The 24,949-nt window shown below is 54.8% G+C and overlaps 1 protein-coding gene across 1 annotated transcript; it reads right to left on the reverse strand.

Annotated features, from left to right (window-relative positions):
• Positions 1-2,422: 2,422 nt before the first annotated feature.
• Positions 2,423-19,347, reverse strand: IMPDH1 (inosine monophosphate dehydrogenase 1). Its single transcript, XM_040259583.1, has 15 exons — positions 19,098-19,347; positions 14,807-14,905; positions 12,597-12,645; positions 9,872-9,973; positions 9,653-9,727; positions 9,168-9,374; positions 8,930-9,017; positions 7,847-8,046; positions 7,125-7,215; positions 6,795-6,890; positions 5,602-5,745; positions 5,365-5,509; positions 4,670-4,813; positions 4,461-4,544; positions 2,423-3,197 (listed from the first exon to the last, which is right to left on the reverse strand). Exons 1-15 carry the CDS (start codon positions 19,265-19,267, stop codon positions 3,176-3,178), a joined length of 1,716 nt encoding a protein of 571 aa, XP_040115517.1. The 5' UTR covers positions 19,268-19,347; the 3' UTR covers positions 2,423-3,175.
• Positions 19,348-24,949: the final 5,602 nt, after the last annotated feature.

Here is a 24,949-nt window from a genome sequence, read left to right on the forward strand (position 1 = left end):
GGCCATATTTTCGACAGCCTGGTGGTGGGCAGCCTGGACCGCATGGCGTTGGGTGAGTGTGCTGCGGCAAGTGTAAGGGGGTGCCTGGGCCACACAAGCCAAGCTGGACTCCAGGTGGATGGGCAGGTCTGCTGACCAATGGGCCTGTGATCTGAGTGTCCCAGAGGTGTCTCGAGTCTCTGACCATCCCACCTGATGTGGCCTTCCTACCTGGAGTGTCGGTCATCTTGTCCCACCTGGGCCTTCCCCACTGTGGCTGAAAATACAACCCAGAGTGAGTGCGCTGCCTGGGTCCAGCCTGGCACACCTTTATCTCCAGCCTCTATTAGGGCTAATTTACTGAGCACCTGTAACTTTCCATACATACTCACATAATCCCCACATTGGGACCATGAAATAGGTGTGGTGCCTTTTGAAATTCTTTTCTTGGGACACAAGCTTTGGAAAGAGTCTTAGCAATCATGTACAGATGACCCATGAACAGCAGGGTTTTTTTTAACTGCTATTGGGTCCATTATATGGGGATTTTTTTCAGTAAATACGTATTACAGCACTACGACCTGAGGTTGATTGACTCCGCAGATGTGGAATTGCAGATATGGAGGCCCCAGTATAAAGTTACCTCTGATTTTCAAACGTGTGGAGGGTCAGCACCCCTAAACCTGCAGTGTTCAAGAGCCAACTGTGACTGGGTGCACGGGTTTCCTCTAAAACAGTGATTCTGAAACTTTGGTGAGTATCAGAATCACCAGGTGCTGAATCCTACTTCCATGAGCCTGGGCCTCTAGGTCCTAGATCTAGGTGGTTTCTGTTACACACCAGTTTCAGGACCACTGTGCTCTAACTTCCTCTAGAAGGACCAAACTAACATACCTCAAATAACAAAGTAACCGCTCACAAAAGAGCTGGACACAATTTAGTAAAGAATCTGCCTATAATGTGGAATACTTGGGTCTGATCCCTGGGTTGGGCAGATCCCCTGGAGTAAGGGATTGGCTACCCACCGCAATATTCTTGCCTGGAGAATTCCATGGACAGAGGAGCCTGGTGGGCTACAGTCCGTAGGATCACAAAGAGTTGGATAGGACTGAGTGACTAACACTTTCAATTTAATGACTAAACAACAATCAAAAAAACCATCCCATGGGTCAGTTCTAATTGACCAGTTAGGTCTAGCTCAAAAGGAGAATTCACCCTTGATGCAGAGTGACTTGGCATTTCTCTAAAAACCCTTAGATTGCTGGTCAAACTGCTTCCTGTATGGTTTTTGTAAAGCAATGTGCAAGACAAACTGTGAAACACAGCCTTGTTCTGGTCCATCCCCTCTTATCTTTTACCATCCCTGGGTATCCGGATTTCCTTCTCCCACCCAATCAGGTCACCTCAGACTCCCAGGTGCTCTCCAAGGCTGCAGATTCCAGGGCATAAGGCCTCAGGGGACTCTCAATGACCCAGTCACTTTGCAACTCCAGGAGCAGTTGTTGAACCAATTCTGAATCCACCCAACAGTTGTACCACCTAGATCTTTCATTCTCATCCCTGAAGATGTCACAAAGCTGGAAAATACCAGAGAGAGAGAGGCTGGGTCCTGACCACATGGCTCTTTCAGGAATGGCCTGGGAGAAGGAAGGGACCAGCAGGCCAAGTGTGGGCTGAGGCCACCCCTCCCTGGCAGTCATGGGGCTGTTTCCAGCTTTCCACTACTCACAACTAGGGCATTCTGCCCTCTGCTCCTTCCTGTCTCTAGAGCATTCCCAGGCCACCTTCCTTGCCTCTGCCCAGGATGGTGTGTGTACCAGGCGGGACAGCTGGGTGCCCATTGACCAACTACAACAAAGGCAGAGAAGGCAACGTTTGTGTCCCAGGACCCCCAGCTCTAGGGATCCTCAGCAGTCCACGTGTCAGTGCCCCCGCTCCCAGGAGGCAGGGCCTGAGCCGCATATGACAGCAGGCGCTGACCCCGCCTCCTGGAACCCACAGGTGTGTCTCAGCTGATGAAGCCGCAGGCCCTGGGCCCAGTGGTCAGGGCCACAGCCACGTTCTACTTCCACCTGTGTCCCAGCTACACCATCCGGCATTACGAGGCTGCGGTGGGCGCGTTCCGGCAGCCGCCCGTCAGGCCCCCGACGCTTGTCTTCTATAGCCTGGACGATCCCCTCTGCGACAGTGCCCGCCTGCAGGAGCTGCTGGCCACCTGGCAGCAGCTGGGCATGCCGGTATGGGTGCAGGCCTGGGAGACCTCGTGCCATGCGGCTCACCTGCGCCAGCACCCCCTGGAGTACAGCAGCACCCTCGCCACCTTCCTGGGGAGGCTCGGCCTGGCGGCCCCCGCAGCCCGGCTCTGATGGCGCTCTGGGCTCCAGTTTCCCACTGGGATGGCGCCAGCAGTCCAGTGGACAGGGGATGGAGACAGGATGGCAGAGGCGCTGAAACCTCTTGATTTATTCAGATTATTTTAACATACAATGACGCAACTGTGGCCCCCAAAGTGTGCAAAGTTAAAGCCTTCGACTGCAGCTGAGAAGAGAGGGCAGGGACGGTACACCCGGGGATGGGGGCCAGTTGGGAATGGTGGGCAGCCTCCTCCCCAGGGCCAGAGACGGGCAGCCTGAGGAGCAGGGCTGGGGAGTCCCAGCAAGGGGGAAGGGGTTAGAGACCTCCCTCCGGCCTAGGTCAGGAGCCCAGTAGTGCCCCACAGCTGAGGGCGCAGCAGCCTGGGAAGGGGCCGGAGGCAGGCCAGGAGAGCACCATTTTTGGGGTGGGGGGTGCCCTACGGGAGAAGCCAGGAGGGGCCACTGATCCCAGGGGTGGGAGCCGGGCCGGAGCAGGCTGCAGCGAGAAAGACCTGAGGCAGGCGCAGGGCCTGAGAGTCCAGGCTGGCTGGGCTCAGGGGGCGCTGAAGAACGGGGAACCTGGGAGGACTCCCAGGGCAAGCTAGCCCGGGAGCAGTCCTGACTCTGCGGGGGTGGATGGGGCTCGGGGGGAAGTAGGGGGCAGGGGGAGGCCCAAGGAAGGGCCGTGGACACTCAGGGCCCACCCCTGCCTCTCTCCCTGGAAAAGGAGCTGGGGAACCAGCAGTGCAAGTCTGTGGACTGCTCAGTTACGGAGGGAGGCTGCGCCCAAAGTGGGGCCCTGGGGCACGCCTCCTCCACTAACTCGGCCACCGGCACCGTCCTCAGTACAGCCGCTTCTCGTAACTGTGGGCACAAAGGCAGAGTGAAAACCCAGAGTGGGCGTGCAGGAAGTGGGCCCCGCCTTCCCAGAGCCCCTTGCCCAGGCTGGCCCTGGGCTGCCGGGTGGCCCCCAGACTCAGGGGAGGCAGTGAGCTGCTGCTGAAGCCCCTGCCCCTCAGCCACGATGGGAGGTAGGGGAGGGGGTGGGAAGGGACAGGAAGCAAGCCCAGTGCCTCTGTTCATCCACTTCAGGCCAAGGCTCCTGGAAGAGGCAAGCCAGGCCCAGAGACAGCCATGCTCCTCGGGCCACAGCTGGTGGAAGGTCTGTCCTCAGGGCCGGGGTGGAGGCGGCTAAGGACAGCACAGCCCATCCTCACAGGAAGAGGTCAGGCCAAGCCAGGGCTCTGCCGCTCACATCTCCACCCACCCCTGCAGGTGCAGTGGCCTGAGTCCCCTGTGGTCACTGGGTCCAGTCCCAGACAGGACAGCCTCAGGCCTGTGGTCAGGGATGCCTCTCTGCACCCCAGGAGGGGACATTTCCCCTGCAGGGGAGGCCAATGCCAGCTGCCCCCACCACGATGCTAGTCCTACGGTCCGAGTCCCATGAGGACACCCCAGCTCCACCCCCAGCCCAACGTCCCCCACCCCAGCCCAGGCCCCACCCAGACTGCCCCCTGCTCTACTCTACGCTTGGCCCCGGGCAGCGCAGTTACTTACACGGCAGAAAGGTATAGCTATGGGAGGATGGGGCAGAAAGAGACACAGGTTAGATGCCCGCCTCTGCCTGGGGGGACAGGCCCTCTCGATCAGGGTGGGGCTGCATGCCTGCAACTACTGCTGCCAACTAGCGCTACCCCCTCCCATGGCTGCCCCAGCACCAGCCCTGGCGTCGGTCTCTCTGCCCTTCTCCCTACCAAGGGCTTGCGCCCCCAGCCTCCACCGGCCTGCTTGGTGCCACCACCAGCGAGAGCCCAGCACTGCTAGCCCTGCGACCAGCCACCAAGCTTCTGAGCAAGCAAGGGCTAGGAAGCTGGGAGGAACAAGTGGTCACATCTCCCGTGCCCAGCTCGGGGTCGGGGGGTGAGACACCCGAGGAGAGGGGAGGGCCTGCCTGCGTTGGGGAGCTAAAGGGCGAGGTTCCAGGGTGGGCCAGGCCCTGAAGGAGAGGGTGCTGGGGTCACCCTGCCACAGCCTCCATCCCTGAAACCTCGGCTCAGCCTCTGAACCACGGCCCCGCCTGCCGGACCCAGGGCCAGCCAGCCAGGGCCAGGAGGCTGCCGCACTTACGAGTGCAGGCCGTGGACGCCACCCTCGATCTGGGCCGACATGGTCCGCTTCTCAAACTTGAGCTCTCCTGAGTACATCATGGACCTGCCAGTGAGATGGTGCCAGTCAGGGGCAGCAAGCAGGGAGGAAAGACAGAGAAAGGAGGCAAGGGGGGCGCCAGGAGCCTCCCACTCGCCCCCCACCCACAGCTCTTGAGTTACCACACTCACCGCAGGACAGACAGGCTCCGGGCCCCGATGTCCTGGCAGCCATGCTGGATGCCCGCTATGAGGTAGGGCACGAACTTCTGAATGGAGCCTTTGTCCTGGATGGAGCCCGAGACGCCCTGCGCGATCTTCACCTTGTCTCCCTCACTGCGTGGAGGGCGGGAAGCCTGAGCTCCACTGCCCAGGGCTCAGGGGACCCCACTCCACCTCTCGAGGGTACTGGCAGAGGGGCTACTAGCCAGCAGGCATGCTCAGTCCTTCAGTTGTGTCAGACTCTGCAACCCCATGGACTGTAGCCCTCCAGGCTCCTCTGTCCATGGGATTCTCCAGGCAAGAATGCTGGAGTGGGTTGCCATGCCCTCCTGCAGGGGATCTTCCCAACCCAGGCATCGAACCTGTGTTGCCTACGTCTCCTGCATTGGCAGGCATGTTCTTTACCACCAGCGCCCCCTGGGAAGCCCCAGAATGACCCCTAAAGCTGTTACTCTCTGTGCTACAGCATAAATAAGCGTGGGTTCCTAGTCAGGGGCCCCCGGCACTATCTCGGGCCTGCGACTCGTTGCCCTGTGCCTCGGCTTCCAGAGCTGTAATATGGAGGCTGGGTGCCACCGTGAGAAGTCAGAGGGTCCATGCAGACCTGAAGGCCTGGGGGCCGATGTGCTGGCCCAAGGCCGGGGAGGGGTGGGGCGGGCAGGCACCTGAAGTAGCGTTTCTGGCTGCTGCTGCTCTTCTCCATGGCGTCCAGCGAGCCCATGCCGCGGTACTTCTTGAGCCTCACACCATCCGAGAAGAAGTATTCGCCGGGGGCCTCCGTGGTGGCCGCAAGCAGGGAGCCCATCATCACTGCAGCGGTCGGGGGGTCAGGGTCTCTAGCCCCCGGGCCCTCCGACCACCCCTCGCCAGCCTGCCCCATCCCCAGCGGACCCGCCCCTCACCTGTGGAGGCTCCGAGGGCCAGCGCCTTGACCACGTGCCCCACGGTCTGGATGCCGCCGTCGGCTATGACTGGGACCCCAAAGCGCCGGGCATACTCAGCCACCTTGTACACGGCAGTGCCCTGGGGCCGACCACAGGCCATCACTGGGGACAGTACACAAGACAGGTGTCAGCAGTGTCAACAGCAACAGGGGCCAAGAATAGGCCTCTCGCGCCTTGCGCCCTACCTCCACTTGGGGAAAAGGACCACTCTGGATGTTCACGTGGCAAATAAAAATAACAACAGCAGTAGGGTAAATGTCATTCCAGGAACCTGGACCTCCTCACCTACAAGAGCCCTATGGGGATACCAGCGGTTGCATCAGTACTGACCTCAGCCTCACCTCTCTCCACACACTAGCTCCCCTTCACTGTTACTAGGGTTAGGTACTCACAGCCTCCTTTGGGATATTGGTTTGCATTTCTTTAAGTTTCATTGTCCAAGGCTCTTAAGTATTTGATTTCTAAGTGAGAATTCTAAGAAACCAGCACATATCTAGGGAATGGATGCAAGGCTAGATAAAGGAGGAAAGAAGTCTCCTCTGCCTGTACCTCTGTTTTGTTCTTTTTACATCCCCAAGATTTAGAACAACACCTGACACACAGTAGGTGCTCAACTAACATTTCTTAATTTATAGAAAAGGCCTACATCTCACCTCAGGGGTCAGCTAATACAGAGGTGGAATGGAGTGGGTTGCCACATCCTCCTTCAGGGGATCTTCCCAAACTGGTATTGAATCCTGGTCTCCCACATTGCTGGCGGATTCTTTACCATCTGAGTCACCAGGGAGGCCCAGACAGTTAAAAGCAGAGGCTTAAAGACCAAACAGGTTGTGCAGCGTTTGGGAGACATCACCCTCACTAGAGGGACCAAATACCTCAGTCCTGGGCCCACCAATTGGGCTTCCCAGACCAGAATCTGAGAAGCAGACTGACGCACACCAAAAACTTAGTCACCTCCTCAGATACCTGTCTCCCCACAAGTCAGTGGGCTAAACAGTCAGTCTGAGCCTGGGTCACTCTTGAACCCCAAGAAGGGGCCTGGCTGAGCGAGCACTCTGCACACTCTCATGGCAGGAGAGTGAGGCCCTGGGGCCTGATAAAGGCCAGAGGGCGTTCGAAGCGCAGCCACTCCCACTCCTCCTGACACTCACCTTCCTGGGTGATGCAGATGGAGCCGCAGCCCATGCCCACACGCAGCCCGTCCACACCAGCGTCAATCAGGTTCTTGGCCTGAGCTGCTGTCACCACTGGGGAGAGGGGCAGTCGGAGGGGAGGAAGAGTGTCAGGATGGGTTGCCCAAGGGCGTCCTGGGACCCCAGTCCATACCCACCACCCACACCTACTGTGACCAAAGCCCATTCCTGCAGCCCCCCGCCTCCCATACCAGGAGCAATGCCACCACCAGGGGATGCCAAGTGACACAGAGAGGTTACACAGTGGGGGGGCGAGGGCCAGGATGTGAGCAGGGACCCTGCACTCACCATTCCCCCCAATCACCTGGAGGTGGGGGTACTTCTGCTTAGTATAGTGTACCATGGCAATCTGATACACAGAGTTCCCTTGGGATGAGTCCTGTGGGAAGGGGACCAGGAAAGTTGAGGGGTGGAGGCTGAGGGCCCTCACTGAGGGAGAGGAGTTTGGGGGGTTTTGAGTGGACAAACCGATGAAAGCCCTATGAGAATGCACCTCTGTCTTTTTCTGGGCAGTCACTAGACAATTCTCAGCAGATTCTCAAAGAGCCTTGCCTCCCCCACAAAGGATAAGCACCACTCATGGATAGTTGCAGGGCAGACAAAGCCCCTTCATACCCACAATATGGACCGGTCCTCACAGCAAAGAGATGGGACCTGGGGTCATATTCTATTCCCACCAACTCACTAACTAAATTACTTAACCTCTTGACCTCAGTTTTCCCACCTAACAAATGGGCTTGGTGCCTGTACATCAATGAGGATTAACTGAGTTCACCTACATAAAGTTCTGAGCGCAGCACCTGGTGAGCCATCGCACTCAATAAGTGCAATAAACATCAGGGTCATGTTATGTAAGTGCAGAGTGCCCCCAGAGGCTCCTCAGTTTGTTCTAAGCTGTCAGAGTCCCAGTGACCCTCCCAGTTCTGACACTGGGCTTAATTAGAGGTGAAGCTGGGTCTTCTAAGTGCAGACTCCACTGAACCGCCCCTTCTCCAGGGCAGCACCCCTACCAGCACTATGACATCGGCGCCCGCCTGGGTGAGCAGGTCCAGGCGGTATTTGTCATCCTCACGGGTGCCCACAGCCGCCCCGCACAGCAGCTGCTTGTGGGAATCCTTGGAAGCCAGGGGATAGTCCCGGTTCTTCTTCAGGTCAGTGCGGGCAATGATGGCCACTAACTCGTCTCGATCATTGACAATGGGCAGCTTCCCTGACAAGGAACGCAGGAGTGAGATGGAGGAACAGGCTTCTGGAGGTCGGGTAGGATGGGTAATGAGGATGAAAATAGACCAGGCCAGAGACTCCCCTGCAGTACCCAAAGCCACCACTAAGTGATAGCACCCACCCAGGAAGTGTTCAGAGGGACCTGGCCCTCTGCCCAGGGAACAGGAAGCAAAGAAACCCGGTTCCTGGAGCTCTTCCTGCCCTGTGGCTAGGCCGCACTCCGTGGGCAGCCCCTGCGCACTGGCAGCACTTCACCTGCTGGGCCACAGGCCACAGTGGTCGAAACCTCCTAGCCAGGGCACAAACGTGAGGCTCTCCTGCAGGGGGGATCATGTGTCCTGTCCACTGCCACCCCTGAGGACGATCCAGCCTGGGCCATGGGAGCATTTCCCAATGGCTCCCGTAGGAACCTAAGGGAGGCCTGGCGTGGTGCAATTCATGGGGTCGCAGAGTCGGACACAACTGAGCGACTGAACTGAACTGAATGAATACTATGTCAACTGCCCCCACTGGCAAATGAATTTAACTGCGGGACTTCTCAGAGCCCTTGATAAAGTAATGAGCCATTCCTTATGCAAGATGGGGACACAGACGCATTTTCCGACTTTCTAGGACCACCGTGTCCTTTCTTCATGATGAGCGTTTCGCAGAACGAGTTGTTTTGAGAAACATACTGTGAAGACGCCAAATAAGGGATGGGATTTCCTAAGCCAGGAAAGAGACCTCGGGAATCATGCTCCAGTCTGAGGTTATTCAGACCTTCCCCGAGGCCCAGCCTGGTTGCAGGGACAACTTGCAAAGCTGTGAAGCAAAAGGGGGCTCTGATGGGAGGAGGGGTGGGGGTGCATTTTCCACCTGCTCCCTGGTACCTTTCTTGCTGCGCTGCAGAATCTCATTTGCCTCTTTCAATGTCACACCCGCTGGAGCCACCACCAGCTCATTCCGTGGGGTCATCACCTGTGGGGCCAGGAACATTTGCCTGCAGGTTGGCAGGTGAGAGAGAAGGGAGCCAGGCCTCCCTCTGGTCCCTGGTCACAGGCACCAGCCTGAGGCCCCGGACCTGGGGTCCTCTCTGCCCCAGCCATGCCCTCCCTGCCCTACAGGTACCTCACTGAGAAGGGTGGTGTGGTCCTTCTCGGCGAGGAAGTCAATGTCTCGGGAGGTGACGATGCCCACCAGTTTGCTGCCCATGGTGCCCGTCTCAGTGATGGGGATGCCTGAGAAGCCATGCCGGATCTTGGCCTCCAGCACGTCGCCCACAGTGTTCGAGGGGCTTAGCACCACCGGGTCTGTGATGAAGCCCTGTTCAAATTTCTGCGGGCAGAGACAGGGGAAGGAAAAGGCTGGAAGAAAGCTGGAGAGGGTGTACAGTCTGGCCACAGGGACAGGATGTACTGCGGCAAGAAGCCAGCGGGGAAATAAAGGCTGAGCCCTGTGCCCTCACTGGAAGGGCAGACAAGACCCCACAGGAATCAGCCAGGGAGCGCACGGGGCCCAAAGAGCTGGCAATGGGGTTCTGGGGAGGGGCGAGGGTCTGTGAGGCAGGGGACCACCAGAGGGCATCTTCTCATGGGAACGGGCCTGGTACTTGCCTTGACCTTCCGCACTTCATTGGCCTGGAACTCTGGAGTGCAGTTGTGGTGAATGAAACCGATACCGCCCATCAGCTGGGGTAGAAGGGAAGTACAGTTAGAGTCAGCCAGTCGTCCTCACTCTGCCAACCCCACCTCTGATTCCAATTCCTCCTGACGTCCGGCCCACCCTGCTCAGTCCTCCCAGCCCCGGGGTCCCCACCCACGTGCCCAACTCACAGCCATCGCGATGGCCATGTCAGCCTCCGTCACAGTGTCCATGGGGGATGAGATGAGTGGCGTCTTTAGCGTGATCTTTCGAGTCAGGGCTGAAGTCAGGTCCTGAGGGTGGAGACATGGTCTATGTGAAAAGTTTTATCATTCATTCAACAAACACTTACTGAGCTCCTGTGTGTGCCAGGCACCGACCTTGGGGATACGGCAGTGAGCAAAGCGAATGAGGCCTTTGCTACCTCCTCTGGAGCTTACATTCTACTTGGAAAGAAAAATGACACATACAAAACGTATCCAAGATGATTCTGGTTGGGATGAAGGCGCCAAAGAAAAGCAAGAGGCAACTGGAGGAAGAATGTGGTGGTTGGTAAAACCTCTTTCTTGAGGGGCTGACTAGACAAGTAAAAGTCCAGCAAGAAGGGGGAGTTTTCTAGAGTGCAGGGCCAAGGTTTTCGGTCCGGCTCTGGCAATAGACTGTAGGGGTCCTTGAGTCTCCAGAAAGTTACGTAGCAAAGTCTGTGTCTGGGGGTTTGGGGGGCTAGGATCCACAGCTGTAGAGAGTTTGTTTTTCCAGGCCGAGGGAACTGTGTGTGAAACCCTGCCTCTGATTCCAGTTCTCCCTGAGGTGCATTTAAGAAAGAAAAAGCTAGCAGAGTAGAGGGAAGGGAGAGAGACGGGGAGGGGAGAGGGGCAAGGATGTGTAGCCTTGAAAGCCTTGGAGAGGAGCTTGGATTCGATTTTGCGATGAGAAGCCACTGGAGGACCACAAGCAGAAGAAAGACATGATCTGATTTATGTTTTAAAGAGGTGGTTCGGGCTCCAATGTGAAGATGGGATTTTGGGTGACAAGGTCTAGACAGAGAGACCACTAGGGAGACTGCTGACAGGTCCAGGTGGGAGATTCTGGGGCCTGGTGAGATAGAGGCATGGGAAGGAGTCTATTAGGCCGCCCATCCAGGGAGAAGGTGACTGCCTGTCCATAGCTCAGAGGAGAGGTCAAGATGGCAGGGTATTCGGGAAGCATCTGCCTGTGAGCAGTAGATAAGGCTGGATCGCAGACACCTCCGAGATTCAGGCTAACAGCTGTGGATCCTAGCCCCCCAAACCCCCAGACACAGACTTTGCTATGTAACTTTCTGGAGACTCAAGGACCCCTACAGTCTATTGCCAGAGTCGGACCGAGAACCTCGGCCCTGCAGTCTAGAAAACTCCCCCTTCTTGCTTATCCTAGCGCAGAAGAGCCACAGCCTCCTGACACAGACCAAAGGAAGGAGACCCTTGATGGCCATGGGCTTGTCCCATCCCTCTCTTCCTTGCACTCTGCCCAGGATCTGGGACAAAGTCAAGTGTTAGTCACTCAGCTGTGTCCAACTCTTTGTGACCCCATGGACTGTAGCCCACCGGGACCCTCTGTCCATAGGGATTCTCTAGGTAAGAGTACTGCGGGGGGTTGCCATTCCCTTCTCCAGGGGATCTTCCCGACTCAGAGATCCGACCTAGGACTTCTGCATTGCAGGCAGATTCTTTACCATTTCAGCCACCAGGGAAGCACCAGCACAAGGCCAGGCTGCTCACTTTCACTTTGTGAAACTGAACAGCCAAACCAAGAAGGCTTCAAGGTTGCTATCACAAAGGGAATATCCAGAATAGTCCTAATGTCCCCTTAACAATCTGTCTGGGTCAGCACTGACTACACAAGCTGGATGTGAGCTTCCCCAACATATAAAAGATCTGGGTACATTCAGGCCCTCTGGCGTTCCGTAAGAATCAAACCTGAATAAATATTAATGACAACAGCAACAGAAAAACTTTTTTTTTAAATGCATACTAATTCATCATAGGATAGCTTTTCCATTAAATGACTAAACACCCATTAGCATTTAGCCTCCTATGATGTTGTTGCATATTTTTAAAATTTTATTTATTATTTTAAAAAAACTTTTTTTGGCTGTACTGGGTCTTCCTTGCTACACATGGGCTTTCTCTAGCTGTGGTGAGCAGGGGCTACTCTGCGTTGTGGTGGGAGGGCTTCTCATTTCGGTGGCTTTTCTTGTTGCAGAGCACAGGCTTTAGGTGTGCAGGCTCAGTAGCTGTGGTTCTCTGGTTCAGTAGTTGTGGTACACGGGCTTAGTTGCTCTGCGGCGTATGGAATCTTCCCGGACCAGTAATCGAACCTGTGTCTCCTACATTAGCATGCAGATTCTCAAACACTGCGCCACCAGGGAAATTTGGGTTGTCATATGTTAACAGTATAAAGGATACTGGTCATCCACTTGGTTTATTCCTAAGCCCCGCCGGTTAAGAGAAGCACTGCTTCCTTGTATTAGACCACAATCTAACTTCTTCAGATCCTCTCACCAGTTCTTCTAAGTCATGGATTCACAAACAAGTCTGTCCACCTCTTCCAAAGTTTCCATAATTTTACTGGCTTCTAGGATATCTTTGCTTAGCACTTCAGAAGAAATCCAGTAAGTAATAAAACAGCCACACCTACATCCACCCCATACCCTCCCTGGGCCTTTCTGAACTTCACTGCAGGCCCCGGGCCAGACCCACCTTTCAGGATCCCACCAAATCTCCATCACTGCCTTTAACCCATCAGGCATAATCCACTGCCCACAGCACAAATGGCTACATCCACCACCTTCCCCAGAAAAATCTCTCTCCCATACCCCTGAGCCAGAGATCAGTGTACTATACCACACACACAGCCCCTCTGCCCTTTACTCACCACTTCATCAGCTGTGAAGTCTATGAATCCTGGGAGAATCAGGAAGTCGCTGTGAAGAAAGGAAGTGAGCATTACTGGGTGAGGAGGGGGTTCCTGAAAGGGGCAGGGCCTGCCACACCAGGGGAAGCAGTGTGTGGGTAGGGAGAGGAGCCGAGTACCTGAACCCTGTGACCTGTTCAGGACTGAACCACCCTCGTGCCCCCTGCTAGTATCTTGTCAACCTCAGCCAAGAGAGCTAGAGTCAAATGTGGCACAAACTCTGCGGTCCTGGGGCGCCACTAGGGCAGCTGGCCCCAAACACCCATTGCCTTGAGGGCTCAAGAGTTCATCAAGGGACCCAGACGTTCCCACAAGGCTGCACACAGCGGATACAGGGTCTGCCCTTGAAAACTTCTCAGTCTTGGAGGCGGGGAGATGATAAATAAACACGGAATGCACCTGAGAACAGTGTAGGAGCGCCACCCAGCAGGAACACCCCACAGCACAGGGCAAGCTGCTCAGCCCAGTGCTGGGGCTGCTGAGTCACACAGGGCTCAGAACGGCACCAAGGGACCCCAGGGGGCTGAGCACGGGGTGCATGCCAATAGAGCAGGCATCCCTAATGCTCTGCCCAGTTGGACTGGAGCAACCAATGGACACGGCCTGAATGGGAAACGAGAGGAAGGGGCCTTGTAGTTAGGACCACAACACAGGAGGCCCAGCCAAAGCCTGGCAGTGGCCAACACTAACCTGGGCCATGGTCCCAGCAATCCCCAGAAGAGGGATACAGGCCTACCCAGGTGCCGCAAAGCACAGGGCCACAGCCCAGGAGCCCTGACAGGCCTGCAATCTCAGGGCCTTGACAGACACTCCCAAAAGTAAACGTCTCAGGGTGTTCAGGGACACTCCCAACTGGACTAAGGAAAGCAGCAGGCACCCCAGGGCCGGAAGGAAAAGCTACAGGGTGGAAGGGACGGGGGTCTTTAATTTGCCCCAGGGTGTAGAACGACTCCCTGGGAAGTGTTCCTGGGAGACACCACTGAAAAATATATCATATATACTCTATCCCACTTCATCAAAGACCACCAAAGAAATAATCTTAACTGCCCCTGTCCCCTGGCAGCCCTTCTGTACAGTGAAGAGGCCTCTGTGGCTCACTTAGAGGCAGGAGAAGAAATGCTGGAGTCTGGGACCCTTGGCATTTTCTAGGTATCACACATACACCTTGCCTGGCCCACATCTCAGCTACGCAGACAAGCAAGAGGAAACACTCCTCAGGAGTGACTGGGTATCCTGGTGTCCAGGGAAATGGCCTGCCAGGCAGGAGTGCTTACAGGCAAAGGCAGGAGCTAGCAGGGGACAGGACAAGGATGCTCTTGGCTCAGAGCATCCCTACCCCACCCTGGTCCCAGGTCCTGATGCTCTTTCCTGGCATGGACACAGTCCTGCAGCCAAGAGAAGAGCTAGTGCCAGGCCTGCAGCCAGCAGGACAACTGGCCCAGGGCCCATGGAAAAACACACTAAGCCAGAGGCAAATGGTCTTGTCTTCTTCAGAAATCCTGGGTGGGGAGGGCTTGGGTGGGTGATGGTCAAAGAATACTCTAGCCAAGTGAGGAACACCAGTACTAACTAACTTGTAGGCAGGCAGGGGCACACGTGGAAAGTGGGTTGGACTGGAGGGTGGAAAAAAAGAGCCATCTCAACTGCCCAGCTGGGCATCTCCTGGGGGCAACACCCAAGCAGCTGCCTGAACAGGCCCCTCCTCCCCCACCCCGCCCCGACTCCTGCCCTCGTGGTGACGCTGGGAGTGAGAGTGTCCTGGACCAAGGTCTGGGAAAAGTCTCCAGAACCACATCTCGTGTTCCCACACGCCCCCAATGTCCCCTTCATGCGGCCAAGATGCCCCGAGGAAAGAGGAAGGGGGCAGGCCAGACCCGGATCTAGCCAGAACGGGGGATGGCACCGAGGGCCGCGATGTCGCTGTGCCACGTCCGTCTGCTCTCGGCGCGGGCCGCCTTCCTTCCCTGGCCCGGCCTTGCCCGCACCCGCCCCCCCCCCCCCCCCCCCCCCCCCAAGCCCGCTCGCTCCCGCCGCTGCCCAAGTGGCTCGAATCGGGCCGGGGACGCGGGCGTCACCCAGGAGCGAGCGGCTCACGTGCAGGGCCGGGGCCTGGGAGGATCGCTGAGCGTTAGTGCGCGCGCCCAGGTGGGGCTGAGGCCCCCAGCGCTTACTTGTAGGTGAGGCCGTCGGCGTTGGCGAACAGCTGCTGCGCAGTGAGCCCATCCTCGGGCACGTAACCGGTGCCGCCGCTGATCAGGTAGTCCGCCATGCTGCCAGGAGACACCGCGACCCGACATAAACACCCGCGCGGGCCGCCCCGCCGCTGCTGCTGCCGCCGCCGCCGCCGCCGCCGACGCTGCTGCTGCTGCTGCTGCTGCTGCTGACGCCGCACCACGGCCACGCTGCCGCCGCGGGCTGGGCGGGCCGGGGGCGGGGGCTGCAGCAGCCGCGGGGCGGGCCCCGGGCGCCGCCCTCACCCGCACCCCCGCTCCTGCCGCCCCTCCCTCGGGAGCCCGCCGCTTCCGCCCCCAGCAGCACAAAGAACCCCGCGGAGCCCGGCCCAGCCGCCGCCGCCGCCGCGCGCACGCCCAAGGCTGCCCGCAGTGGCACAGCGGCCGCTGGGAACCGGGGCGGCGGAGGGCGTGTGTGTTCACCGGAGGAGGGGGCGGAGCCAGGTCGGGACACGCCCCCTCCGCCGCTCCGAGTCCAGCCTCTTAGGTTCCCCGCAGCGCCTCCGCCTGGGCCAGCATTCCGGGCCATCCAGGCCATCGACCCCGCGGGCATGAGTCTCCCCGGGGCCCTGCTGCCTAGTCCCAGGGTAACCTCTCACACGGTTATCTTCCCCAAGACTAAGGCTCAGACTTGAATCAGGGCCCGGAGCCCTGAGGAACTGGTTTGGGCCGGCAGCTGCCCAACACACCGGAGTCTGAGGTTGTATACCCTCTCTGCAGTGCACACCCACCCTGCTCCCCACAACCGGGCATCATTCCTAGGGGTCAGGCATCTGAACAATGACAATTCCTGACCTTTGGGTGGCTTTGGAGCCCTCTGCTGTCTACAAGGCATTTTTCATAAATGATCACATTTACTCTACAATCTACTAATTGCCAATTACTAGGTGTCCTCCCCCCACCCCTGCTTTACAGATGCAAAACCTACAGTTCAGGAGGGGTTGGGGACAGGTACTACCCCTGGTTCCTGATCTGAGGCTTCAACCTGACATCCTGTGTTATCCTCAGCTCAGAAAGTAGTGTGGATACCAGGGAGGTTTAGCCCCAGAGAGCAAAGTTTGCTTTTATTCGGAGGATAGCACGGTGGGAAGCTGGGGGTGGGGGGGAAACCACAGGCCTGGCTTAGGCAAGTAAGTATACATACAAATTAGGACAGAGGGTAGGGAAGTCTTGAGAATTTCTGCAAGCAGACATTTGGTGGCCCTGGATGCCCAGCAAGACCCAGATTTCTACATGAAGGTAGTAAGATTAGGTAGCAGGTTGATTCCCATGGGAGGAGGTGGGGTGTCTGGGGCCAGCCCTTCCCCTTCGTGTGACCAGAACTGCTAATGCTACTCCCTGATGAGAAGCCAGAAAGCAGATGTCAGCCCCTTCCCTGCCCCAGGCCCAAATGCCACCCTCTCCTCCCTCTGTCCTCCTCTAGTCCCTTGGTGAGATGAGGGACAAGTGGGCCAGGGACCCTGTCCTCTCCCTGGCAGGGCTGCTGTCTGTGGTCCTCCCCGTCCCCAGCCCTGGAGGCTGGGTTTGTTTACCTCTCACCAGTGTGGTGGCAGCCGAGCCCAAGGGAGCCTCCCTGAGATGCCCAGCCTCCCTCAGTGACTCCCCGGGACCCTGCCAGGAAAACAGAGACTGTTCCATCTGTGTGAGAGGGAAGGGGAGGCTTCCCACAGAGCTAGAGCGATGAGGCCTATGAGGCTAGAGTGCTGCTGTGTACTCACAGATGTCCACTGTGCCCTCTTTCTTACTGCGGGGCACCAGAAAAATCACAGATTCCCAAGCTCCCCTCTCCAACCGGGGAGTCTGAAGGAGGCTCCTGATGGGGGCCCCTGGAAGCCCTCTGGTGTTGAGAAGGAGGGCCTGCTAGGGTTCTCTGCTGAGTGGGGGCTGTAGCCAGCTTGCCAGGGATGCCTAGGGTGTACCTGATACCTCAGCACTCACAGACTCATGCGGAGGGTCTGAGCCATATGGGGAAAGAGGTTATCCTGAGGGCACCAGCATGAGGACCTCCAAGTAGCCGCCTCGAAGTAGAACAGTGAGCCTGGCTAGAGGAAGCAACTGGGCATTCAGCGCCAGTTGCTTCCTGGGCACCTTTCTAGCCACAGAAAGATGAAGCTAGAAGGGCATGGCAGGAACAGCACACAGGCTGCCCCGTGGTCTGCTCTGGGTCACTGTCTCCTGCAACGTGGGCCATGGATGGCTAGGGTTCCCCCAGGGCTGGGGCCCAGGACAGCAGCTGGGGTCTGCCAGCTCAGGTGACCTCAGTATGACATTTGCCCCGGCCTCGAACTCAGAACCAGGAGAGGAGGGCTGCCACCAGGCTGAGTTGTGGGGAGAGTCCTCCTCCGAGCATGACAGACCTCACAGCCCCACTCCCTTTCTGCTGCCCACCGCCTGCCACCCCCCCACCCCCACCCCACCTCCTCCTGCTTTGACCTGTGTCCGGGCGTCTCATTACTCTAAGCTGCTGGGCTCAGCCCTGGGTTAGGCTGTCCTTTTCCAGAGACTGTTAATCCACCTCCCACCCCCCCACCTCAGCTTTCCTCCTCCCTCTTCCTGATCTTCCCCAGCTGCTTCCTCCCTGGGGAGGAGACACCAAGCAACCAGTGGGCCTCCCCAGCTCAAGGAAGGGCCAATGGTCCCCTGAGGCTCCACACCTATCAGCTGTGAGCAGGAGAGCAGGCCAAACCCCATCAAGGCCCTTCCTTCGACAGGGGGAATGGTGCCCAGCCAGGCACCCACATCCAGTCAGGGAACCCAGAGGTCTCTTTCTAGTCTGGGGCTATTTTGAAGGGACAAACTTTCAAAACATTTCTGAGGGAGAGTTGTGGGAGTTGTGGGGAGGAGCATTAACACTGACATTGTTGAGCTGGTTTAGGGGACCTAGCTTGTCCAGGTTCAAGCCAGAGCACAATAACTCTGGCCTCAAACCTAGACTTCTCATGGAACCCTGTCCTCTTCCCACAGTTTCTAAACTAGAGCCGGCAGATGGAGGTCTAGCCAGCAGGTTTTGAATCTCACTACACCACCTGGCTGGGTCTCAGGTTTGACACCGGCTCTTCAGAATCTGGTGGGGTGGCGATAGGACAGGTGCAGAAGTACAGTCTGCAGAAAGGATGCTCCTGCATGGCCCTGGTCTGAGTTCCAAAATGACACTCTTGCAACACCTGCCCCCAACCAAGGCACTGCCTCCATCCAGCCCCCGTGAGCCCCTCTCCTCCTATGGCCTCTCTCTGTCACCCTAGACCCTGAGCCTCAGCAGCTGGATTTCTAGGACAGCAGAAAGGATGCAGGTGCCCGAAACTGAGTCAATTCTAGAGAGCCAGCCTTCCAGGGCAGGAGGGGCCAGGTTTCACCCAGCAGCCCCTTAAGCCGTTAAAAGTTCTTACATAATAGCGGCCAGCCCCTGGGCAGAGCTAATTCCCCCAGACCACCAACCCCCCTCACCCCTAAAAAAACCCCCAGCTTCCAGGTCACCTCCCCAAGCTGCTGAGCACCAACAGATGGGAAACAGAAAGAAGTCCAAATCCTCTGGACCGGAAGGACAGTGGGTTGCATTTCAAGCTGCAGTACAATCCAGAGATTAGCCACTGTCTCCTTTTCAGTCAGTCACCTGGGGCCCAGATCAACACCTCGACTCTTCCTCCAGTGACCCTTACAGACCCCAGCGGGGTAAGGGCAGAGCCGGGTTTGAATCTTAAAGAGAGAACCTGGGGTGAGCTGCACTGGCAGTCTCATCAGACCTCAGTGAATGGGGGAGGAGGGGCTGGTGTCCTTACCAGGCTCTGAGAGGGTCATCCATCTGGACACCCACCCTGACAGTAAGACTCTGAAGATAGTTCTAGGAGGAGACAGCTAAGGAGGAGTAATCAAAGGTGGACATGGACTCCAACTCGGTTTGAACCACCCGAGTTGGAGCCACTTGGACCAGGTATTATCGGGTGTGTAGCTGAGGTCAGACCCCGGACTAAGATTTTAGGGATCTTTTTTTTTTTTTTCCGACCTGCTCCCCGGTGCAACTCAGCACTGAGCCCTCTGCACAGTGCCCACCTGCATCCCCCAACCAAAGCCGGGTGTGTGGCATCTGAGCCCAGTTTCAGGAAGTTTCAGGTTGAGGCGGTAAGAGGGCTTGAGTGGTGGGATATGCCCTTTCCCTCCCCAGCAGTGCTGCCCGGTTCCCAGGGCCACCGCGCCCGCCCCGGATGCGCCCCGCGCGCTCTGCCCTGGGCGTCACCTCTCGGGCTCGTAGCCGGCCTGCAGCAGGCGGGCGCTGTACCGCTGCGCCGCCGTCTCGTGTCCCGGGTGCTGCCGGGCTCCGGGCTCCGGAACATCAGCGGTTCCGCCTCCCTGCAGAGACACCGGGAACGGCGCCGACCCCGCTGGCGGAGCGCGCGGCTCCTCCATGCGGAGGCCGCTGCTCGGGGCGGGCGGGAGCCTCTTCTGGAGGCTCCCGGGCCACCGCTCAGGAGTGAGCGCAGCCCAGTCGGGTCTGGGGAAGGGGCGGGGCCGCCGAGGCGGAGCCTGCGCTCCGGGGGCGGGGCTCCAGTGCCGCGGGCGGGGCTGCTCCGGGGAGGGAGTCCGCTGCGCTGGCAAAACTCTCCCACCGGCCCATCTACCGAAATTCAGCCTGTCTTTCCTATCCCCGGATCCGCCACAGGATGCTGGGAGATGGGAGTTGAACTCCACAGGACCTCCACCCCTTCCCCGCTGCCCGGACCTTGTAGTTTTTCCTGGCCCCTTCTAAGGGAAAATCAAGAAAGAGCGCAGCCGGGGCTGTCTTCGCGTCTTATGTGGGTTCCTCTTCTTGGGAACCGAGGCTCGGTCCTTTGAAGCGCCTCCTGCCGGCCAGCCGCAGACCTACGTTGCTAGGGCAAAATGTGTGTGCTTAGTCGCTCAGTCGTGTCCGGCTCTTTGCGACCTCGTGGACCCCGCAAGGCTCCTCTGTCCACGGGATTCTCCAGGCAAGAATACTGGAGTGGGTTGCCATGCCCTCCTCCAGGAGGGCAAGATAGGCTGGGAGATTATCCATCTGCCTTTGCCTACCGAGCCCTTCTGTTCAACAGATTCTCTTAGACAGGAGGGAAACAGATTTCCCTTAGCCCTTACCTGTCATTGTCTGAGGAAGGAACAGATAAGACTGAAGGCTCCATAAGGAAAAGGAACTTGTTTTCCCTCGCCTGGGGTACCACATACCCAGGAAGTGGGGCTGAGCACACAGGTGTGCAAACCTCTGTTCATCTACTGACTAAAAAGCATACTTTTTCCTCTTTCAAAATTGTTATCATCATTGTCAGCAATGATTGAGCACCTAGCAGAGTTGGCAAGGAAAAATAAGCGTCCTTCGCCTCAAGTAATTTCTTTAAGGAGACAGAATAGATAGAACATAAGCAGTTGACAAAAATCTATTTTATTAAATATATTACAAAAACCTGACAATCTGAGGGAGCAAATGGTAAACGCTGTATGGCTGAGGGCTAAGATGCATTTAAAAGAGGCAGAATCAAGGGTCAGAACTTTCAGCAACTATTTCACAAAGGAAATTGAATTTACGCAATTGAAGGATTTTGGATTTTATCCTGCCTGGTACCTTTTCCTATACATGTACTCACCTGCTCCCCAGATTCAAGATCAAAGCACAGTTTCTCTGACACTGAGCCATACATGAAATCTTGTCACTGTGAACGCCATTAAACAATTATTTTTGCTATAAACTGAATGTTTGTATTTCTTCAAAAGTCACACACTAAAACCTAATCCCCAGTGAGATGGTATTTGAGGCAGAACTTTTGGGACGTGATTAGGTCATGAAGGTGGAACCTTCCTGTGTGAGATTAGTGTCCTTATTAAAGAGATCTCAGACAGCCCTCACTCACTCTGCCATGAAAGGACATCATGTCTATGAACCAGGAAGTGTGCTCTCACTAGACATCAAATCTACCAGCTCCTTGATCTTGGACTTCTCAGCCTCCAGACTGAGGCGGAAAATGCTGTTGTTCAAGCCATCCAGTCTATGGTGTTTTTGTTGCAGCAGCCTGAATGGACTAGGACCATTTTGCATAACAAGATTATCACCATGTTCCTACGGGTTTCTCAAAGAGGCAAGAGCAGACTAATCTAAATTGTACACAGTGGTGAAGTCATTTTTCTGGTCTTTATTTGTGAACTGATCATTCTTTACATAAGAGGAGTCAACACACAGGTTTATGACTGAACAGGAGAGGCAGTATATCAAAAAGGACTAGGATTGTCAGTTAGGTGAGCCTTGGTCCAAATCCAGACTTTTTCCTATATAATTACCTAAGTCAATCTTTCTCTGAGCCTCAGTTTCCTTATTTATTTATTTATTTTGGCTGAGCCAAGAGGTTTACGAGATCTTAGAGAAGGCAATGGCACCCCACTCTAGTACTCTTGCCTGGAAAATCCCATGGATAGAGGAGCCTGGTAGGCTGCAGTCCAAGGTGTCGCTAAGAGTCGGACATGGCTGAGCTACTTCACTTTCACTTTTCACTTTAATGCATTGGAGAAGGAAATGGCAACCCACTCCAGTATTCTTGCCTGGAGAATCCCAGGGACGGGGGAGCCTGGTGGGCTGCCGTCTATGGGGTCGCACAGAGTCAGACACGACTGGGGCGACTTGGCAGCAGCAGCAGCAGCAGTTCCATGACAAAAGATTGAACCTACGGCCTCTGTAGTGGAAGCCTGGAGTCTTAACCACTGGACTACCAGGTACATCTTTCTTCATCTTACAAATGGAGTTATAATATACATCTCATAAGGTTGCTTCGCCATTAGTGAAATAACACAGGTAAGCTTCCTGTGTTATTTTAAGCTGAGTAAGCTATGGTTACAAAAATTCTGCACTTTTGACCCACAACTAAATGAAATATGTTGTAATTTCTATTATATATTCATTAAATACATGCTTATTGGGCACCTCCATGTGCCAACTAGATGCTGAGAATACGTGGTGAACAAGATGGTCATTGTCTCTGCTGCTGTGAACCTTAACGTCCACTGGGGCAGAAAGACAAACAGGCAGTGAGAGTACAATGTAAGAAGGGCTGTGGCAGGGCAGAATGGCCCTTCACACAGTCCAGACTCCTGGGCAACACACAGAACATAGTCAGTTGTTCTGAGAAAGAAATGTCAGGGTCCACTTCAAAGGTCCCTGGAAGTAGGCAGAATACGAAAAATAAATGACACACATACTTGAGGAGTGGGTCCCCCCAGGGACTGAGACCTGTGCTTACTAGAGAGTGACTCTTTTCTCCGGAGCTTGTAGGGTACAAGTGAAGTTTATCAGCGACTATTCATTAAGACAATCACATAACCTGAGGGCGTCAGTGTGTCATTTGAAGGGATTTTACTTGTAGTAAAGTCTAGATCAGTGGTTCTCAGGATATTTCTGATGTCTGGGGACATTTTTAAATGTCATGACTAAGGAGGTAGCAGTGATTCACCAGTGTCTGCTGAGTGGAGGCCAGAGAAGCTGGTAAACTCCTGTAGTGCACAGGCAGCCTTCACAACAAAGGGTTTTCCAGTCTCAGTTTCAGTAGTGCTGACATTGAGAGACCCCAGTCCAGAGGAACTATTTGAAGAAACCAGAACTAAAGGAAAACTGCTAAATTTTCCTAAAGCCACAGGACAATGGATGGCTTTGGTTACATGTATCCTTACTGGGCCTCCTCATCTGAGAAATGAGAATATTGGATTTGATCTCTTACAAAGTCTTTTCAAGTTTGAAAGTATATGGATCAAATACTTTCATAGGATTAGGATGCAATTAACATAGGGCTATAAGACTGAAGGACGGCTGTCAGTCCAGGTACTAGTGCGTCTGCATTTCTTTACCTTCCAGACCTCCTAAAGTCAGGTGTATAGTCCATTCATCAAAACTGTATGGCAAAGAAGAGAAAAAAAAAAAATGTGTGGAACACCTCCTATGGGCAAGGTTCTGTGCTTAGGTGTTAGAGCAAGGTGCAAAGAGAAATTCGATAGAGCAGTTACCCTAGAGTTACCTACAACAGAGGAAGGCAGAAAAAGGAATATATGAGGTCGCTCAGTCATGTCTGACTCTTTGCAACCCCATGGACTGTAACCTACCAGGCTCCTCACTCCATGGAATTTTCCAGGCAAGAGTACTGGAGTGGGTTGCCATTTCCTTCTCCAGGGGATCTTCCCAACTCAGGGATTGAACCCGAGTCTCCTGCATTGCAGGCAGACGCTTTACCGTCTGAGCCAGATAACTATAATATGAGACCAAATCCAATGGAGGGGAGAAGACCAATATTTATTGAGTATATTTGCATCAGACACTAGGATAGATCTTTGCATATGTTTCTCATTAATTCTGCTTCCCATTATTTATTATTTCTCAGGCAAAGAAACCGAGGTTCAGGGAGGCTAAGCAGTTTGTCCACAGGCAGAGAAGACATTGATGATTGCTGGCATCCAGGAAAGATGGTGGGCCTGTTTATTCCAACACTTGAGCTTTTAAATATCTTCCTAGAAACTCTCATCTTCTTGTACAGAACTTGACACCGCCAGTGGAGAATCTAATACAAAGTAGATAGCCCATTGCAGAGGAATTTAAAAGAGAATTTAGATTATTTTGTGATTCAGGTTTTGATCCAGATATCACTTGAAATAAGTGGAGTTTAGCTTGGAAATATTTTTATTGTGGGTTCCATTGATTGTAACAAAGTTTCTGCAGTCAACATAAGGCAGTTCCTTGTTAACAATTGTTCCTCGTTAACAATTGTTCCTCAAGATCTAATGGTGGGAAGAGAGGGGACTGACCTTTTAGAAGCAAATATGAATATCTCCATGGAAAAAGCAAGGGAGTTCCAGAAAAAACATCTATTTCTGCTTTATTGACTATGCCAAAGCCTTTGACTGTGTGGATCACAATAAACTGTGGAAAATTCTGAAAGAGATGGGAATACCAGACCACCTAACTTGCCTCTTGAGAAATCTTTATGCAGGTCGGAAAGCAACAGTTAGAACTGGACATGGAACAACAGACCGGTTCCAAATAGGAAAAGGAGTACATCAAGGCTGTATATTGTCACCCCGCTTATTTAACTTATATGCAGAGTACATCATGAGAAACGCTGGGCTGGAAGAAGCACAAGCTGGAATCAAGATTGCCCGGAGAAATATCAATAACCTCAGATATGCAGATGACACCACCCTTATGGCAGAAAGTGAAGAGGAACTAAAAAGCCTCTTGATGAAAGTGAAAGAGGAGAGTGAAAAGGTTGGATTAAAGCTCAACATTCAGAAAACGAAGATCATGGCATCTGGTCCCATCACTTCATGGGAAATAGATGGGGAAACAGTGGAAAGAGTGTCAGACTTTATTTTTTTGGGCTCCAAAATCACTGGAGATGGTGACTGCAGCCATGAAATTAAAAGATGCTTACTCCTTGGAAGAAAAGTTATGACCAATCTAGAGAGCATATTCAGAAGCAGAGGCATTACTTTGCCGACTAAGGTCCATGTAGTCAAGGCTATGGTTTTTCCTATGGTCATGCATGGTTGTGAGAGTTGGACTGTGAAGAAGGCTGAGCACCGAAGAATTGATGCTTTTGAACTGTGGTGGTGGAGAAGACTCTGGAGTGTCCCTTGGACTGCAAGGAGATCCAACCAGTCCATTCTAAAGGAGATCAACCCTGGGATTTCTTTGGAAGGAATGATGCTAAAGCTGAAACTCCAGTACTTTGGCCACCTCATGCGAAGAGTTGACTCATTGGAAAAGACTCTGATGCTGGGAGGGATTGGGGGCAGGAGGAGAAGGGGACGACCGAGGATGAGATGGCTGGATGGCATCACTGACTCGATGGACGTGAGTCTGAGTGAACTCCAGGAGATGGTGATGGACTGGGAGGCCTGGCGTGCTGCGATTCATGGGGTCGCAGAGTCGGACACAACTGAGCGACTGAACTGAACTGAACTGATCCCATAAAAGTGTAACTTAATCCTAAAGGTAGCTATCATAATGATTCTACCTGTACTTTTTAAAAAACTTTTTATTTGTTTCTGGAGTATAGCCCATTAACAATGTTGTGATAGTCTCAGGTACAC

This window comes from Oryx dammah, unplaced genomic scaffold (genome assembly GCF_014754425.2).
Source record: "Oryx dammah isolate SB20612 unplaced genomic scaffold, SCBI_Odam_1.1 HiC_scaffold_18, whole genome shotgun sequence".
NCBI lineage: Eukaryota > Metazoa > Chordata > Mammalia > Artiodactyla > Bovidae > Oryx > Oryx dammah.